This window comes from Pyrgilauda ruficollis, unplaced genomic scaffold, assembly GCF_017590135.1.
Source record: "Pyrgilauda ruficollis isolate IOZ18807 unplaced genomic scaffold, ASM1759013v1 scaffold15, whole genome shotgun sequence".
Classification (NCBI taxonomy): domain Eukaryota; kingdom Metazoa; phylum Chordata; class Aves; order Passeriformes; family Passeridae; genus Pyrgilauda; species Pyrgilauda ruficollis.
Genome location: NW_024513654.1, coordinates 7,199,490 through 7,219,375, shown reverse-complemented (window position 1 = coordinate 7,219,375; position 19,886 = coordinate 7,199,490). Strand labels below are relative to the sequence as shown.

General features: G+C 34.9%; 1 protein-coding gene across 4 annotated transcripts in view; it reads left to right on the top strand.

Moving 5' to 3' along the window:
- ATRNL1 (attractin like 1) overlaps positions 1-19,886 on the top strand; it is a 433,970-nt gene that overhangs the window by 206,650 nt on the left and 207,434 nt on the right. For all 4 annotated transcript variants that reach the window (XM_041461314.1, XM_041461315.1, XM_041461313.1 and 1 more), the window contains exon 25: positions 9,550-9,611. In XM_041461314.1, coding sequence (XP_041317248.1) covers positions 9,550-9,611 — 62 coding nt within the window. The remainder of the gene's footprint in view (positions 1-9,549; positions 9,612-19,886) is intronic.

Below are 19,886 nucleotides of genomic sequence, written 5' to 3'. Positions count from 1 at the left end.
AAGAAATAATTTTTGTGAGGCATAGAGGATCCTGATCTTTAGTAGACTTTTCTAAATAAATTTCTTACTTACTGCTTTACTCCCCTGCCATATAGATTCAGAACAGCAAATGAGGCATTTCAGAATTCCAAAGTCAACGTCTGTGTAACAGAAACTGAGTTTATCTTTCTGAGTGTGAGTTTTTTGCACATAGGGTCTTTGCCTTGACTCATATACTTGTTTTGCCGGAAGATGATATTCACTATTTTGAAATCAAATTCATCTATGCAGATACCCTCTCTCTTCCTACTCAAATGAAAAAAATCTTGATAGCTGAACAATCACCCCCAAAAGCAGATCTTAACATTTCTGCCCTAAGCTGGTATGAAGTATTCAACATGAGAAAGGAAAAGGCACAACCCATGTCTTGACAGAGTGCCGGCCAGCATCATAATTATGTAGGGCTCTTGAGAAGTATTTTCATTTTTCTCTCTGAAGGCGTGAAGTGCTCTAGCTGCAAAAGTGTTTATTTTCTTTGGATTTTGATTTTGTTAAAGCTGTTCAACAGACAAATGGTTATTGTGGATTTGCACAAGCCTGATTAAACAGTTAGAGCTTCTGGAAATTATACTGGGAAATCCAGTTTTTAAAAAGTGAGAATAAAAAGTACACTCAGTGCTGACAACTTTAAATATTTGTTTTCTTTTCAACAATAGGGCCTGTATGAATTTAAATAAATCTGACTGAGGTTCCTTGCTGCTCGTCCATGAGCTCATTCTGAGCATTGCAGGTAGCCTCCAGATCACAGTTCTAGGTGGTATATTCATTCATTTCTCTCTCATTTCTACAATTCAGTTTCAAAACTTTTGGTACAAATGCTGTGGTTTCCTGGGAATGACTGTTGCCAGTTTCTGTCAGTGTAGTCCAGCATGTCATTGCCAAAAAGGCAGCATGGGCTTGTTTATAGGAAAACAGTTTCAGCTGAGCAGGCCCTGCTCTTTAGTTTCACAGCATTCTGAGTCTTCCTGAAACCCAGTTACTCATCCACCTTTCCCAACCTAATTCTTGCAAGTCGTTAAAAAGGTTTCTGCCATTTCCATTACACATTTCTCTGCACTTTTTTACAAATACTCTTCTGACTGTGACAGCATATCCTCAGTGATATGTCAGTGATCCATCATCCTGACTCTACAGAATGTACTACGAGGGTGAGTGAAGTCTCAAGCTGACAGTTGTATCTGTTTTGTTTTTTTCTTTTTTTCAAATTTATTACAGCTTGAACTACAATAGCAGTTGCAAGTGATCGATAAAAGTTAAATGAAAGAGAGTAAAATTAACATAAAATTGAATCACAATTTATTCCATTAATCCTCACAATTTAATATTTTGTAAAACTCTCAGTTCTCACTTTCTGCATTTTGATCACGTTCAAGGAGAAATATAGAACTCATTTTCTTGCTTATATGTTATGTACTTTCTTTCTTGGTATGCTGTGTGCTTTTTAGGTTAGTCAACCACTTCCCCTTTATTTAAAGGAATGAATATTTTCACGTTAGTGTGGTCTCTTGTTCTTTCAGCAGAAAATCTGTTAGAATTCTTGCCCCTTGTATAGATATGTAAACATCATCCCTTACATCCAAACTGCCACTCTTCTCCTCCACTGGAATAAACATTCAATGCAGAGAGCTTAATCTGTCTTGAGTTTTTTTCCTCATACCTTTTTATGTTGGCTCTTCTAAATCATATCAGTTATTATATGTCCTCTTCGTTCTCATGCACATGTAAACCCCACTCACTTACCCTTCTTTGCATACTTTCGTTTTCTTTTTTATGAGATGTGGATCTTCAGTCAAAGATCAAAGTAATAATGAAACTGGAGACCATTTTCTCTGTAGAGTTTAATGAGATTTTGGTGTCTTCCATTGTCATAATTTCTCAGTGATGATCAAAAAGATTCACTTGGGTACACACAGTTTTGAAAATGCCTACCTGACTTCTCTTTTGACTAGTCCTTCATGAGAGGCTGGACTAAGCATTTCAATTTCTTGTCTTAGTATTCTGCACTGAAATTCTGGTTTCTTTGAAGCCAAAAGGAAGTCAATAGGTATTTACCACTGATAATAATGTAATCAGCACTCACCTGTGGAGAAAAAAAAAGTGTGACTTAAAAAAATTTTATCTGTGCTCTATCACAGTGGTGTTCATAAGATGAACAAAATTCAGGTATTTGTGCTGTGGGTAACTGCTGGAATGCAGATTCCTTCCTCTTTTCAGAAGTAATTGCATTAAATATGCTCACAGTGACTTCTACTCTCATTGTAGCAGTGCTGTGTGCATCAAGGAATTAGAGCCTCTGTCTTTCATGGCCTTATCAAAAGGTGAGGAGGAGAACAAGAAAATACATCAATGAATTTCTCTGCTGACTGAGACTGCTGCTTTTTGGTTGTTTTAGACATTAGAGAGGGGAGTCACCAAGCACCACGCAGAAGATCAGAAAGTGTAATTTCTACAAAGTGGCATTATATACATAAATCTTCTGAAAGACAGATACCTCTGGGACATCATAGGCCATGGACTCCTGTGTAATCCATTACCCATGCTGATATAAACCTTTGATTTGTGGGTTTAAACCTGAGGCTGAGTAACCTCATAAATATGCTAATCCACAGTAATCAAGAAAAGTGCCATTGCAAATACAAAATTTTTTATTCCACAGCTCCAACAGCTTTATAGCATGCTCTACATTTATAACAATAAACTTTGGGAAATTACTCTCTTCATGTTTAAGAAAATGCTTTGCCCTTTTCTTGTCATCTCACAATGGGTTTTGCATACATTATTTTGAATGGCATGATCTTTATGCAAAATTCAGGGCATGTTTTGCCTTCTCTAACCAAGTATTTGATTTCTAAAATGAACAAAACATTGCGTAAGTTTTAACAGTTCAGCTTTTGTAGCCTTATAAAAATTTTATTATCATTTTTATTAGGCTGGAGACCAGCCAGTTTGTTAACTGGTAGATTGTCTAGCAAAACCAGCTCTACTGTAGATGTAAGAAATAAAAAAACTTGGGCAAATTTGAAAAAAAAATCTTATCCTTTTAGCAGCACATTTTCCATCTCTGATATGTATGTTTCTAAACATACACATAGGCATGAATGTTAAATGCCATGACCATCATATTAGTTTCTGGAGTCATTCAAATAGCTCCATGTAAAGTTACTAATTTATTTAGGAAAGGTGAAAAATATCTTGCATGCAGGACATTTTTCTGTTTATAAACTCCATAATACAAGAAGAAGTGGAATCTGCACCTTGGGAGATTTGGATTGAATCTTAGAAAAAATTCATTTTGTTAGCAATGGAGTGTTGAAACAAATTTTCTGGACTGGCTGTGGAATGCTCACTCTTGGAGCTCTAAAAAACTTACCTTGGAAAGGGCACTGCTGGCCTGATCTGGTGCTGGCAGTAGCCTGGCTTTGAGTGGGAAGTTGAACGACCTCAGTTTGTGATGTTCCTCCCTATCCCTGCCTCTGTGACTCTGTGGTGATCAGAGCACATTCCGTAACAGGTGCAGCTTTCCTAATGGGATACTCCTTAATTTATCAAGTCATTATAAGATGTCAGAAGAAGGCACACCAAGAAGGCTGAAACCTGGGGTTGAAAGGAAAATTCAATTCTAGCAAGTGAGAAAAATGGCTTTTCCTTAATGTAGCTTGACAAACAAAACCATATTGTCATGCAATGCTTCTCTTTGTAGTAGAATTTAATCATTCAACTCTGCCTGACAAATTCTCTCACCTCATTCCCTTCACTTCTGTTTCTAATTTTTCTTCCTGTCTGTTTAATCTAGGCAGGCTTTTAAAAATCAGAGTTTTGAAAGATGTTGTCTAGAAATCTGCTGTTTCACACAGTTTGTAGGATAACTCAATCCTGCAAAGATTTATGTCTAAAATAACTTTTCAGTACTATAGGTCTTTGTGACAATTATTATTATTATTTTTTATTTAATTTTGAATTATGTAATTTATCTATTGTCTATGTCTTTTAATTTTCTTCCATTTTTTCATTGACTTTAATATTCAATATTTCATTTTCTTGATAATGTCCATATGAATAATTATGAAAATGCCTTGCATGCCGAATAAAACTGTAAGTTAAATAACAGTTCCCTCCCCCACATTCTCTCCTTCACTTCCTGGAGTTTATTAATATTGGGTTTTTCTGTGTGGTATATGTCTCTTCATATGTGTACACAAGCACAGAATTGAATAAAGAAGTGGAATATGCATATTGAATTTAATAGATAAAGTGCCTATTAGGTAGGAAAAAAGTTCAGCTGTTATAACCTTATTTAAGAGTGTCTTTCATCTTACTTGAATACAAAACTAGATTGTCTTTCAGCCTCTTATGACTCTGAATAGTGGAAATAATATCCTGTAATTATTACATTTTTTGAGAAATGAAGGGTAGTACATTTTGATAATGTAATGTGTGCCAGCATGAGAGACAGGGCTGCAGCATGCAGAGATAATCTAAGGAAGCTGTTTATCAAATCTTGATGTGAAGTCTGAATTTCTTTGTTATCTTTCATTTTCTGTTTAAGTTATCAGTATGAAAGTTTCATTATCACTAAATCTTATCATCTGGGAAGACTGTTTGTCAACATCAGACTGAATTCTTTACAGGCATTAACACAGCAGAAGGAAGTAGGATTTTGCAACAACCACTTAGCTTCATATTGCTTCTCAGATCTTTTAATCCCAGCAACAGACATTTATTTTGCCTATTTGATCATTACACTGTTTTACAGAAATACCCCGTGAGTACTTACAAACCATGGGAGAAATTTATCTCACCTAAAATTATTTGTATTCTAAGTTTGACATTAGGTCTATAATCTAAACTAATCACAGAATCCCAGTGTTGTTAGTGGAGAGAAATGGCAGCTCCATAGGGCAATTCCTTCCAATTTATGGGAGTTCCACATCTATTTTAGAGTCATTCACCTATGAAGTGCCTTCCTATCTCTGCTGATTATTGTAAGCTAGCTGACTAATTTAGATGAGGTTCACACATGGGACAAGATCAGTATACTCCACATGGGAAAATTCAGATACATTTCAAAATTTCTTTCTCATGTTCTAGGAAAGCCAGTATATGGAATAAATGTGGCACTTTTAGCCAGCAAGAGTTTAATGATTCTCTTATTTAGACATAATTATTTTGATGTAATTTGTTGGTGATATTGTCCTTTCCTTAGTGTGTTCTCTTGGAATTTCTGTTTTCCAAGGGAAAGGAAAAGATACTTTGTGCTTTGCCTGTTAAATATTTCTGTTGGGAAATGGACAATTTCCTGCTGTCCATCTCTCACTTTTTCAGGCCACTCTTCATAGCTGAAGTCCAATGGGAAGGAAGAGTCAGAACCATTTTTACTCTCTCTAAAGATATCCCAGTATATAATTGTCCTTATAATTGTATTTATATGTAACTGAATAAATCAGAGTATCCTTTCATTTGTAACTACTGGTTATTCAGTAGTCATGTATTCACTGAATTTGAAGATATCCATAGGTACCATTCCCTGCCCCAAGATGATTATGTAATACATAGTAATGTCTTTAAAACAGTTTATACTTGGGTCTCTGCAGTCATGTTTCTGCAGAGTAGATATCTAAACTTCACTTTGTACAATGAAATGTAAATGTAAGAATTTATGTGTTTAAGTTTTCTAGCATCCTCATTCCATATTATCACAGTGTTTGATCTTCTACATTTTCCTTATTTAAAAAAATGTTGTGTATACACAAAACTCCATTTTTGTATATACACAAAAATGCGGCGATCTACACAAATATTTTCCTCAGCTGATTTCATATTTTTTGTCTGAAGTTGTCTCAGTAAGAAAGCGTCCCTCAAGAAAGTATGAAAGATGTTGGACACCAAAATGTCAGCCTTTATGTTCAGTCAGTATCCATTTCTTCTGCCTCAGTACATACCTAGCACCAGTGTGGGAGGGTATAATAGTTTTATCCAAGCAGAAATTAAATTACGGTTTTGATGATACTGAAGGAAGTAATAATTCTGCAGGATTTAAGTCTGCATAATCAACACAGTCCAGGCAGTTTAGTTTGGGTTATGTCTGACCTTATTGCATTATGTTTCAAGGTTTAATAATTGACCTTCTATCAGAGTTTTGCCATGTATTTATTTTACTTTCTGTTATTTGTTCATTTTTAATTTGTTAGCAGTGGAAGATGGAGAAATTGTGTTAACGGAAGTATTTGTTCATGGTTTGAGAGCCTGAGCAGATAGGAGTTTGCTTTAGTGGGTAATGTCATGAAATGGAGCACAGATTATAATTGCTTTTGTGTACATTATTTGAATATATGAAACATTTCCTGGATTGGGTTCCTGTTTTCTGCAAAAGTGCAATTTGGATTTTGTGCCTAGTTTTCCTTTTCCTTTTGCACAATTGGTGGTGTTAGAATTGTGGAGATGGCTTCTTGACACCTATATCTTTAAACTAAAATACAAAGTTCTAAGGGCAGACTTGCTATTTCCATATGAAAGTTATCCCTGAGTTAAACTTTGAAGATTGTCTCATTTTTTGTCATGGAACAGATCTTGACCTATTGTTCTCTAGGACTCTATTGCTGCAGGATGTGATAGTCAAGGTAAAGATGAACCGGAGCAATGGGAAAAAATTAATCCATTCCTGCAGGCATTAACTTCTGAAGGCTGGAAAAATCTTTGTTCAGAAGTTGTTCCTCTTTCAACAGACCTATCCATCGTTATTAAGTGTAAAGTGTATTTCCTACATCGTGAGCGTAACCAAAACATGAAAAGTTAAGAGGTACCATGCGCTGAAATGTTGATTGCAGTGCATCCTTTTGTCTGTGCTCTCTGGCATATTCTGCTGCTTATCTGACTTTGGAATCCTTAATTGCTATAAAGGATTTGCCTGCAGTCGCAATGCCTTGTCTTCCAATTTGGCCATGTATTGTTAAATATGTTTGTTTGCTTGCTTTTTTTAAAACCATATTTTTCACAAACTTTGATGTGGCAGATAAAAAAGATAGCTATGTCTTGTTTGTTGAAAAATCCCCACAGTTAGTTTATCACTCATCAGCCTTTTCTTCATAGGCTTTTCTATCACTTAAGATGTTGAGCTGAATCACATGTATACATGTATATTTATATGTATATATATTTGTAAACCCCACATTTGACTTTAGAATCTTTTCATTCTGTTGCAGATTTCTACATTTACTCTGTAGTATATTGGTGTTACTTTGATCTGATGGAATACAATTGCAATTCACAACAACAATAGCAGTAATGATAATAAGAGCAATAACTCATCAAGGTTATCCTTTACTATAAAAAATTATGTTCTGCACAGCACTTGGTTCTGTTCCATAGGAAATGATTGAAAGGATATTTATCTTCCTTATTTATAAGGGAAGATAGAGATAATGTTTGTGGGAACCACAAGCTTTTTAGATGTTTTGGAGAAACTGAAAACTTCTAAGTTATGATACAAATTAATAAAAGAGATATTTGTCTTCGGTATCTTTAAGTCCAAAGTGAAAGCCTTGGGTTCAAAGAACTTTTCTTGTCCCTTATCTGTATAGGCACAAGCAAAGAGACAACTGCATTCATATGTATATAAAACCCCAAAGGAAATGAATCTTTTTAATTGTATTATGGTTCTTTGTATCAGTCCTAGGTTCATGACATGTACTTGCATCTTTGTGGTCTCCTTATAATTAAAATATGTATTCTTTTTGTTAATATTCTGTGTTGAAATTAGTCAAAGATGCATGATACTGTTCAGAAAATATTGTAGTTAATCTTTTAAACATGAACTCTAATGTAATTATTAGAAGAAGTTTGATTAAAATAGGAAATTATTTTTGGGATTAAACTTTCTATCTAACTGTGTTTCTGCTTTTAAGTATGAGTATGTTTAGGAAAATCCCATACAACCAACCAAGCCAGTGCCACAGGCAGAAATTCTTCCATAAATTTGGAAATGGACATCAGCAGTAGAACTTTGCACTTGAGTAGATTATTAGATTAATAGAAGTTGGAAAATGTGAAATCATTCTTTTTGTGTCCATTCTTGTGCAAAAACTTTATATCCCTGAGCTTTGGACTATGCAAATCATTTAACTATTGATAATGATATAAAATCATTGAAATGTTGTAAATCTGCTTACTTCATTTTTGTTGTGTGTTGGAAAAGAGAAATAGAGGTGCTATAGTTTCTTAAAAAAAGGTTAAGGTGAAACTTTCCTGGTATGATTGTGATCAGATTTCAGGGTTTGATTGCAGACTGGAATTCTTTCCAGACTCACAGAGGCCGTGAAGTAATTCTGACACCTTGAATGAAAATACTTGTACTAATGCACAATCTAAATGCTCCTTCAACAAGGAATATTTCAACAGGTCACAAAAATGTGAACTCTACCAAAACTGGCATGTTTTTCTCTCCTTGTTCTAGTTAATCACCCGAAGTATGATACTTGTAAAAAACATTATTGGCCTAAAATTAAAAAAAAAAAAAATTAAAAAGTAAATTCTAGAGTATCATGAATTATCATTTCAAAAGTTCACAAGTAAGCTATGAAAGGGATTCAGAGTAATTTGGTGTAATTACTAGTCAACATCAGATCTTAAATGCACCAGGATTTCTAAACCCAACAATTATTTGAAAAGAGTGTAAATATACTTAGATAAACACTTTGTACAATTCAAAGTAGAATATTCTCTGTATCTATAGTTTGATAATTATAGACTGAAAAACTGAGCAAGACAGGGACTCATGGATATTTGTAGATATAACATAAATATTAAATACTGTTCTTAACATTAGCAAAAATTACTTACAGAAATAATTATAGCCTGTATTGCGTGCAAGTGTGAATGTCTCTATGCTGTCTTAGAGATAATTCTTAAATAGTCACAAAAATTACAGCAAGGAGCTGAACTAATGCATGTTCTGGTGAGGCTGTAAAAATGTAGCCCAAAAGAATATTTATTACATTGCCTTTAAAGTAATTTGCTTTGAAACTGTTTTATTATGCACCAGATTTATCTTTTATAAAAATTAAATTAACATATGCATTAATTTTAATATTATACAATTAAAATATTTTAAATGCATTAATTTTAAGCTCTATGTGTTGTTTGTCTTCTCTAAAACCTTGTTTCAGTGGTGTTATTAAAATGCAAGATGGTGTTGGTCAAAACAGTTGACTATAAACAAGACAATTTATAACAATATGATTTCCTAATATTTTTCATATTATTTTTATCATTCATAGTAAGTGGATATTTATATTAAGTTTACTTCAGTAAAAGTATTATATTCCATTGTTTGTGTTTTGATACCAGCAAGGGTATGGGAATTAGTTGCTCATCTCACTTTATCATAAGTGCAGGTGTGTGCAGACTAGACTGAAATTACACTTGAAAGTAATCATCCATGGAGCCATAAAGCCCTCGCCTAAAAAGAGCTGTTGAGTCTGAAAATGTTGTAATTTACTTCTGTTTTATTTGCAGATTGCCTTCTCACAGCACAATACCATCATGGATCTGGTGCAGTTCTTTGTCACCTTCTTCAGGTAAATTGCTTTTTTTGTTTCTGGCTGAGGTCCTGATGACTCTTTACCATCAAACCAGTATCTTAACCAGCTTCTGAATCTTGAGAAATGCCTGAAAGGAGGCCTTCAAACTGTGTTCCCTAATTTGCACCAGTGGAGGGTCCAGTCCAATTAAAGGCAGCTGCTGGAATCTTGTATTATATATATTATATGTATTATATATATATATTATGTATATATATTCAGTGGTACAGTCCTCACACTTCATGAAATTAGCTGGGTTTGTACCATATATTACAGTAATTAAGAAAAGCCAGCTAAACTCTAATTCATATGTGTGGTTTTTCTATAAACACTTCTATGGAATTATTTGAAATGATGGCTCTGTTCAATAGCTTGTTATTTTTAATAAAGCACAGCACATCACTACTAATGCTTTCATGTGTCAGAGATTGATTGTGAAAGGCAGTAGCTGATGCCTGAGATTGGTTATGGCAGCAATGCAGGAATGGGCTTCAACTGCAAATGAACAGCTATTCTAGAATGTGAACAAAACTCCCCTGAAAGACTTCTAAAAAGTTCAGCTGTCTTATAAAATGTCACAAACTTGAATATACACAACATTAACATGTAACATTAGTTACAGTCCTTTGAAATCTTGCTGTGAAAATATTTCCCAATAACCATGAAGTGTACACAAAATGTGAACAGTGACAGGTCTGTCCATCAGACCTGCATTTTTCTGTATTTTTAGGCCATGACTTTACTTCACAAGTTAACACTATGGCTTCTCTGTTGACTATAATCACGGTGCTCTGAGGTGTACCTAAAGAATCAGACTCTTAAATACTGTGAATGCTCCAAATTCTCTTTATTGCTGTTGCCAAAAAGGGCACAGAAATGAACAGAACCTGAAGTTTCCTGTACCCAGGGCATTGGCTAATGGGGAGGAGTTTAATAGGTGATATAAAATATCTCATTTCTCCTCTTTCACCACAAACAGAGGATTGCCTAAAGGTCAGTTGCCTAAAGGTGTTATGGGTGTTTGGGGGTTTTTTTTTGTTTGTTTTTTTTTTTTCTTGTGTTTTGGGGTTTTGTTCTCTTTTTTTTCATGGGGAGACAGCAAGCTCTAAAACTTTTTATGATTATCCAAACATTTAGATTACAAACTCATATAGAAGAAAGCAAAGTCTATCCAAGTACAACAGACCAGAGGGATCCTGTCACAAGCAGCAGAGATAAACTAAGAGCAATTTGCTTGTGCTCTGTGCCCTGGTGCAGCCTTAGAAAAGGTGAACTAAAGGCTCTTGGGTGGTGCAGCCACCTGTATGTGTACATGGAATTGTCTCTCCCAGTGTGATGGTCTGTCTCATGCAGTTTATTCTGGGTAAATACACAGGTAGGATGTCAACGGTTTGTAGCCTCAAAGAATAATTTTAATAAGGGTTTGTTTCTTGTCTTGTGTGGGTTTGGATTTGATTGTAGGGTTTGGTTTTGTTTACTGAATGGGAGTGAGGTGTATTGTGACTGTGGCAAATCATGGTGGTAACAGTAATAATAACCCAGGCCATATTTACAAAGATTGTTGATGGAGAAAATAATTGTGTTTAAAGACAATTTGAATGTGCTTGATAACAAAACATATTTCAACATGCTTTGGTAAGCCTGCCTTTGCATTTCTCCCATCCAGTATTACATTTCTATTTCTGAGGTTGTGGCAAAATGCTGTTCACCCTGCCTGGCCAGAGCAGCAAAGAGACCCATTTGACAATAACAGGTATTCAACATCCAGGCAAAAGTACAGTTTAAAACTGTTCCTTTATAGGTTTTGTGTTCCAGACTGAAAGATGAAATGGATATTTTACAGCTTGAATCAGAAGCATCAAACCAGGCATTTTTAGAACTGTCCTGTTATATCAAAATGAACTGTTTTAAAAGAATTATTGTGTAAGGAATTTGTTTAAAAATATACATAATAAAGCACAAAATGTATGATTAGCTCTGCAATTAATGCTTGATCTACCAAGATACTGATATTGTATATCCTAGAACAAAAAAAATTTCTAGGATAAGATAAAGATAAATAGAAGTTATAGTGAAAAAATAAGCAGAATATTCTTTAAACTGTAGTGCTTCAGACCATGATATGCATTGTTAAAAACCCCCACCCTATTTAATTTCTTTTTTTTTTCTACTGGAAGGTGTTATTGCAGCTACTGGTTCAGTGATCTTTTCTCTAAGAATAAAAATGCAGTATGAGTAGTAACAGATTCCAAACTGTCTTTTAGAGAGTGTGGCATCTGTGTTGCTGTGCTCAGTGCCTTGAAGACTTTTAGTCACCACACAAATTGAGAAGTCTGTGACTTTTTCTCTTTCCACCTTCTTTGAAGAAGTACAGATCTCATTGGAAAATTTCAGTCAGGAGATGTGAATGATCTTTCTTACACTGAAGAAATACAGTATGCACAGTTAAAGGAAGTGTATTTCTGTATTACCTGGGCTTCTAAAATCCACAATTTCCTAAAGTATGGCACTTTGTTTCAAACTCTAAGGGATAAAGAAATTTGCAGTGTTTTCAAGTCTTACATGAATAAATGGATTTAGCTAAATAGGTGCCAGGACATTTTAGACATTTCATAAGGGTATATAAAGTAGCTTTATTTTCTGAAAATATTATTTAGATCATATCTAACAGACATGAATATTGATTACTCAATAATTTTTTATTTTTATTATCTTTGATTTGAGTTAATCCTAAATTGAGAGCTAAGAAACACTTGATTTTTATACCTGCCTTTAAATAAAATTATAACAATGTAACAGAATTTATAACAGTACTCAAGCAATTCCCAGGTAATTATTTGTATTAAGAATCTGAAGCATAAGTTCTGGTAAGAAATGTGGTTAAATCTCATAATCAAGAGCCAGGCAAGCATGAAATTGGTACAGATGATAAAGGTTGGCTGTTAATATACTCGTGATAGGAAGTGATAAGCAAATGCCAGAACTATGTTTTTTAAGCCTTTTTCAAATGCATTATGCCAGCTACTAACTCATCATGCATGTTCTCTGAGCATCTAGAGCTATTACTTCTCTTGCCTCTGGTACTTTGGGTGAAGCTGATTGACTGAATAGAATATTTTAGTCACTTTTGTAACATTTCTCCATACTGTCCTAAATTACAGAGTCGCCAGGTTTTATTAAATAGAGCAATATTAAACAATATGGACTCCTTGAAAGTTTGAAAATCCTTCTTTTGTGTGTGCTTTAAGAAAATCCATGAAAAATTATGGTCATTTAGGATCAGGGGTACAATTCTTACTGTTAAATCTTTCTGTGAGCAGCGTGAGAGAAAACAATATTCAAAATATACCCAGTGCTTATTGCAGAAGGAGAGGATGAGTATTTTGGTAAAGATGAGCATGAGCTACAACAGGAATTGCAGCAGATGCTGATTTATTAAGTCCACATGAAGGACTGTGTGCTGCCTGCAGTGGGAGGGGGTGGCTGCATTTCAGCAGTGTCAGAACTCCTGGAGCCGCAGTGCTTGAATCCACCACCCTGGGGGAGAGAGCAATGGGAGAGCTCCTGCTCTTTACCAGCATCCTTTGGTCTGTGTCCCTGCCTTCATGTTTTGTTTCTATTGGAATGAAGGATGGTAAATTAGTGCTGGATTTTGGAGTGCTTATCTTTATGAGATCAAATATTGATCTCTATGAGAAAGGCAAAAACCAGTGTGTCAGGATCAGATCACGTCCACCATGGCTGTAATCTCAGAAAATCCAGAGCTCATATAAATTAAAATTAGAATATTTTTAGTAATATGATAATCATGTTATCGTAGCAAAATGGATTTTACTTTTGGGGCTAGAATAAAATTGATTTTTACTTAGTGATGCATTAAAAGTTTTCACCTCACTTAGAAGCACAGAGCTGTTTGACTTCTGCTGGGAAAAGCGTGTCTGTACTGTGGAGGGCAATTTGAGTTGGGTTTCCTTTCTTTAAATGTTTATTTTGAATTGTTGAATGTAGCTTTGTGTCTTCTGCTCTCTGAATCACACAGAAACTTTGTCATCACTCTGGAGTTATTTGGTGTGTTCACATTGCCAGAGAAGGCAGCCACTTGTTATTGGCCTGCAGGCAAAGGAGATTCCTCAGTACCACTGGATCAGTTGCTCTTCAAAACGAGGGATGAGTCACTTAATCTGTCAGTGAACAGAACTGTTTTCCATTATTTTCTCCCTGGTTTTCATCTTTCTGTTTGTCCTTTGAGTAATTTGGAAGTGTGCGTGAGTGCTCACCATATTGTGATTTCAACAGACACTGTTCCTCAAAACACAAATTACTCGCTCAGATATCTGAAGATGGCCTGTGTGCCTGTGTATAAAACAGGTATGGGCTTCTTCATTCCTTAAAGTCAGTGCAGTTAAAGTTTGGAAGTCTCACTTCCTTTATGCAGCAAATACAGTGAGAGGTGTTCATTGTGCCTCTTGAAGCTCTGGCGTTTTCTCCTTTCAGGGCTGTGTCTTTCTAGAGCTACACTGGATTTTGTATCCTAAGAAGCATCATAGATGATTCATACTGTGTTTATGTTTTGATTTCCTACATTTTGTGATGTATTTTCTTAAATCCAGTTAGTGAGTTATTTTCTTAGATTTCAACAGCATCAGGGCTCACAGCAATTTTTCTTCTAGAGTGCTTAATCCTTCCTGGTCACTTTTTTATGAAACTTCAGTCCACTGTACTTTAAGCAAAAGAAATAGAACAGGTTTTCATCTGTGATAAATGGACTTGAAATTTTGCTTTTGTCATTTTAATTCCAAAGAGAAGGAATTCAGTCTTCTTATGACATGTACCACTTGCAAAGTTAACTTCAGGAGTTTGCTCCCAGATGTGAGGAATACGGTGAAGTGGGGTGAAAGCTGATGAAGGGAAACAATAACAAGAAATAAAGGAAGTAAAAACATTAGTGTTTTCCTTCAGGCAGTGGTGTCATTGTCCATTACAGCGGGTGACAAGCAGCTTTGTCAAGCCCCTGTCTCTGCAGGCGGGTCGGTGTGATGGGCTGGGCACTGAGTGACAGCCAAGAAATGAGCAATCTCCTCATGGCAGGGCAGAAATATTCCAGGTCCCTGTGCTCAGCTGAAATAAATCACAGAGAGAGACGAAAGACAGTGCTAGACTGCATGCTATGCTGTGAATTCCATACGTCTGAAAATATTAAATCTGATTATTCCTTTTAGAAGAGACATCCTAAATCAAAGGAATTCATCTTCTGTATTGGAATATTAATGCAAATATTCCGGTAAAATTTCTTGGTACTAAATGGAAGTATTTTGTGGGGGAGGTTTTGTGGTCTTTCTAAATTATCTGTTGGAATCCAAGGTAGGGATGGCTATGTTTTGCAAAAATAAGCAAAATTATAGAAATTCTACTGTGGACTCCAAAAGCCACACTAAGAATTACACAGCAAAACCTAGTTGTATAATCTATTTAAATTTTTTAATCTGAATTTTTTAATCTGAATTTAATCTTCATATATGGCTCAATCATGTTCTATATCATAGTTGGTTTTCTATGTTTTCAGTGATTTTTTGGTGGTATTTTAGGCAAACACTAACCACTTGGAAAATTATATTTCTTTCCTAATATTTTCAGTCTTTAGTAGCTGAAATTCTAATATCAGGTTGAGGGTAATCAGGGGCTTTTTATTCTTTACCCGGTACAATTATAGAATTTTTAGTGTTCTTGAATGATGCTTCTTTGGCCTGGAAATCTAAATATCCTTGCTCTGTCCTCAGGAAAATTGAATTTTAACAGGACTTTTAATAAGGAAAGTTATGACATTTTACACCTACTCATTTCAGTGTATTTGCCTCTTTGGAAAAAGTATTGGAAAGGTTACAGATTGAAGAGAAAATTTGTTTGGAATGTGTTAAACTTCTTCATTATATTTCAGTCTATCATGCTACACAATGCTGACATGGTATGGAGGCTTTCTAAGCATATTTATATTTCTCTGATGCATTATTGAAGAATAATAGCTGTACTGGAGAGAGCAGTGAAAAATAACAATGGGTGAAAATATTGAAAAAATACTGAAAAAATTTTCTTGAAATAATGTGAATCTCTTGGTTTGGAAGGCTGAAATTTAGCATCGGTGACAATTCCTAAATTCACTAGCTGATAGTAATTAGAATAAATGACTCTTTCTCCCTCTCCCCCCACCCCCCTGCCCCTTAATTTTAAATCCTAAATTAGCATAAATCACAGCAAAAAAACAGAAGTGAAAGCACAACTATTTTGTAATAGAAGCAATATATTCAATTTCTAATTATTCTGGAAAGCTACTGCAGAAAATTCTAAATTCTGTATTTCATGATTTGACCAGAATTTCAATGGACAAATATATATACTTTTTTTTTTTTTACATGCAAATCACTTATTGAGAGAAATATGGAGTATTTCACACATGAAGGGCAAACACATAAAGTTGTACAAAATATTAAAGTATTTTCCATAACTAAAGAAACATAATCACGCTTCATGGGTGTGATATTCTATTTATTCAGTGCAGATTAATTTCATTTTACATATGATTAAATCATTTTGGTTGTAAATCTTTTTTATTTGTTGCCTCAAAGGTGAGAGGAAGAACTACAGAGGGTAAAATTTCACATCTAGACCTTTATTGTGTAATATATTTCAGAGTCCTTTTACATGGTTCACTTTAATCTGATATTGGATTGGCAGATTAAATGGGAATGTTGGTCTCTCAATAGCATCTTGGTGTACACTGCATCCATTTTCCCTTTTTACTTGAATATAAAGACTGTTTGTATAATTGATCATTCATTCATACTTCGTTATAGCAGCTTGTGGTATATTTTACATAAACCCACAGCTTTGTGGATGTATGCATGAATTATGTATGTAGGAAAATAGAAATCTGAAAAATGTGTGCTTTTTTAATAGTTACTTTTTATTAATTATTTTATTGAATAAAGTAATTTAATGCTCCCCTCCATCCTCTATGACATTGTGGCACATGTACATAATGAAAAAATTTGCCAATACTTTTTTTCATAATAATTTTTCTGCTAATTACAAATTCCCTGTTCAAACATTTCTTTCATCTTTACTTTCAGGAAGATTTTTGATGTTTCACTGCACAGGAAAGACCAATGAACCCAGGCTTTGCAGAGGCAGTTGTCAGAGATGATTTTAAACTGTTACAGGAGAGTTTATGCTTTGGGAGAGGAAGGATTAAGTTGGTTTTCTGTATTGAATATATATTAATAAATTATTAAGCACAAAAATAGTAGCTATTCTGACTTACAAATTAGTACATATTATATTTAGATTTCATTGCAACTGTTTACTTTAAACTGCCCTTTAAAATACTTTTACTCATATAAAATGCTATTGACACCATTAATACTCCAATCTCCCTGTTTCCTATTATGCATTCAGAGCTTAAATTGTGAATCTTTATTTATACCATTATTGAAGTTTTAGTTTATAATTTTACTTAATTTTACTCTTTTGACTCAATAAAGTTATTTTAATGATATTTCTAATAGTAATTTTTAATGTGCTGCTCTGGAGACTTGCAGCATTCTTTTGGTAGTATCATGTTTTTAACCATGACAAAGTAAAACAAATATAATGTGGATACTCTTTTCCATGCATTCTTACCAAATACAGTGTTGAGTCTGGAAGGACCAGATTAGAAAGCAAATATATATTTCTTATTAACTCTTAATCTGTTTTGTATAAGTTTGGTAGTTGTGGACATGTGAGAAGAGAATTTTAAGGGAAGTTATATGACTTTCATGAGACACTTTAAGCAAGAGTTATTTATGGGGATATATGGATTTTCAGGACTGCATCAAAAAATAACATTTTAATCAGTCATCTGGATAAGAAGAATTATCCGTGTAATTAGTTTCAAATGAACTTGAAACTTGTTGCTTAACTTGTGTGAATTCCATTTGAGACACAAATAAATACAAATTTGCATTTAAATGATTTTTGGTAATACTTTGAGTTTTAAATACCATCGTAGATACTTTATCTCATATTCAGGCATTTCTTTAAGTTTGCAGTTTGGAAAGCAAGAACTGAGTGCCTGAACCCTGTGTGGCTTTTGGATTACAGAATTTACATTTTCCTTGGGTTCCTTTAATTCAGAAAGAAGCTGTGGGGGACAAGAATGGAATATAGATCTAGGCTGATGGAAAAAGCCCTGTCATATTTAAGGCTGTGCAACAATGACATTTTGTAGCTGAAGAGGGAAAGATTGCAGCTCTTGGCTTATCACTTCCAGAAAATGGAGTGTGGGAGCTGCTGGTGCTGGTGGTGTTGTCATGACAAGCAGGAATAGGAAAAGGACATTCCTGAATCACCTGGAGGGTGATGCTGGTTTTGTTGGCAGTGCCTTTCACTGGCTGTGCCTCTCCCTGAGCAGGAATTCAGCACTCCTGGCTGAAATGTCTTGGCTCCACAGCCAGGATTTATTTCCCTGACCCCACACACTGTGCTACCATGACCTAGAATTTGCATATCCTACTTCCTTGCTAGCCAAGATTACTTTTCCCTAAATCTTCACACATTTTAATTTGGAATTGAAACACTTCATTCCCAGAATCATTCTAAAGTGTTAATCACTGAAATAGTCCTACTTATAATGATGTTTATAAAACTTTCTTATTCATAGCAATTTAATTAATCATTAAAAAAATATACTGCTGTCATACACATCAGACTTCTAATATTATGTTTACAATGCTTTGTGCTTCAGATAATTCTGTTGAAATCTTTGGAGCTGCTTGTCATGTGTATACCAGTTAACACAAGGATGGCTGAACCCAGCACATCATAATCATAAACACAATGTTCTTGTCAAGTACAATGAAAGAAATCAATTGCTGTGACAATAATTGCTATTTGAAGTCATGGTGTTAGAAAAATAATTGTTCAATTATTTTTATTTTAGAATTGTGCTTGCTTTATAAAATATCAATTAAAATGGGCTCTATTTGCCAATAAAGAGATAGTAAATATTGTGTTGGGAAAGCAGTTCTTAGAAAAACAATTAATGCGATCTGTTGGGAAACTTTTGCAGTACTACCTTGAAAATATTAACTTAGGTGTGAGACTTCTTTTCTTTGCATATATCCACATTAAAAAGTTTCTTTGTCATCAGTTTGTTTTACTGAATATGTTAAATTGTAGTTCATGTTGATACTAGAAGAGAAACAATAAAGTGTGGGGTCACTCTTTAGATTGCTAATTAGGGAACTGTACATTTTTGTGCCCTTGTCAAAGACAGATCAACATGCAGGAGGTTACAGATACTGAGGGATATTTAATTACTGTCTCAGCACAGCAAGACTCAAGTGATTGAGCAATAATTGCCTTGATGGCCCAACTCCTATGTTGAAAAAAAAAACTTGGGAGAAGCCTTTAAAATATGTGCAAATACGGGTATATGTGGGCAGTAAATGAGACTGCTATGCCCCTAACAAACTTGGTGAAAGGAATTTTGGCAGCTTCTGTCTCTGCTGGTGAGCAGTATGCACAAACAGATCATCACTTGGGCAAGATGGTGCTGAGGACCTGACATCTACACTGAATGCTTTTTATTTTTTCTTGGACCTAGCTGTAGTTTAGTTCCATGGACTGATGGCCCCTTTGGCTCTGGAGTGAGCATTGCACATCTTCTAACTGAGCTCCAGGGCTGCTCCACGGGGGCATTCAGGGGTTGGTTCAAAAGCCCATTCCAGATCCACACTAAGCCAGCAGTGCAGGAGTTCTCCTTGGGACACAAGGATGGGTCTGTCACGTGTTGGAGCATGGGGACAGGAGGATGGCAGTTGGTAGAGCAGTCTTGACACCCTGTGCTGGCCCAGCTGTGCTGCTCCCAGGGTGAGCCCAGCCAGGGATGCGGCCCCACGCTCAGCTGTGGGCTGCTGCATCACCTTGTCCTGTAAGAAGAGTAAATGTGATAGGTGCTCAAAGTACAATCTCACGTCATTTTTCATTTTAGTAGACTTAAAAGTATACTAGATGCAAGTTAAAGTTTTGTAAAAGTGTTTGCTTTCCTCGGTTTGTGGAAATTTATTTTGAATTATTGTGCAAATTACTGTCATAAGTAACAACAGTTATTCTCTTTGTATGTTAAATGATCAGAGAATGAAAAAAGAAACAACAAAGGATGGCACATTTTGTTTTGTTTACCTTCCATTTACAGTATTGATTCTTAAAATATTTAGTTCATGAAACAGTTCATCC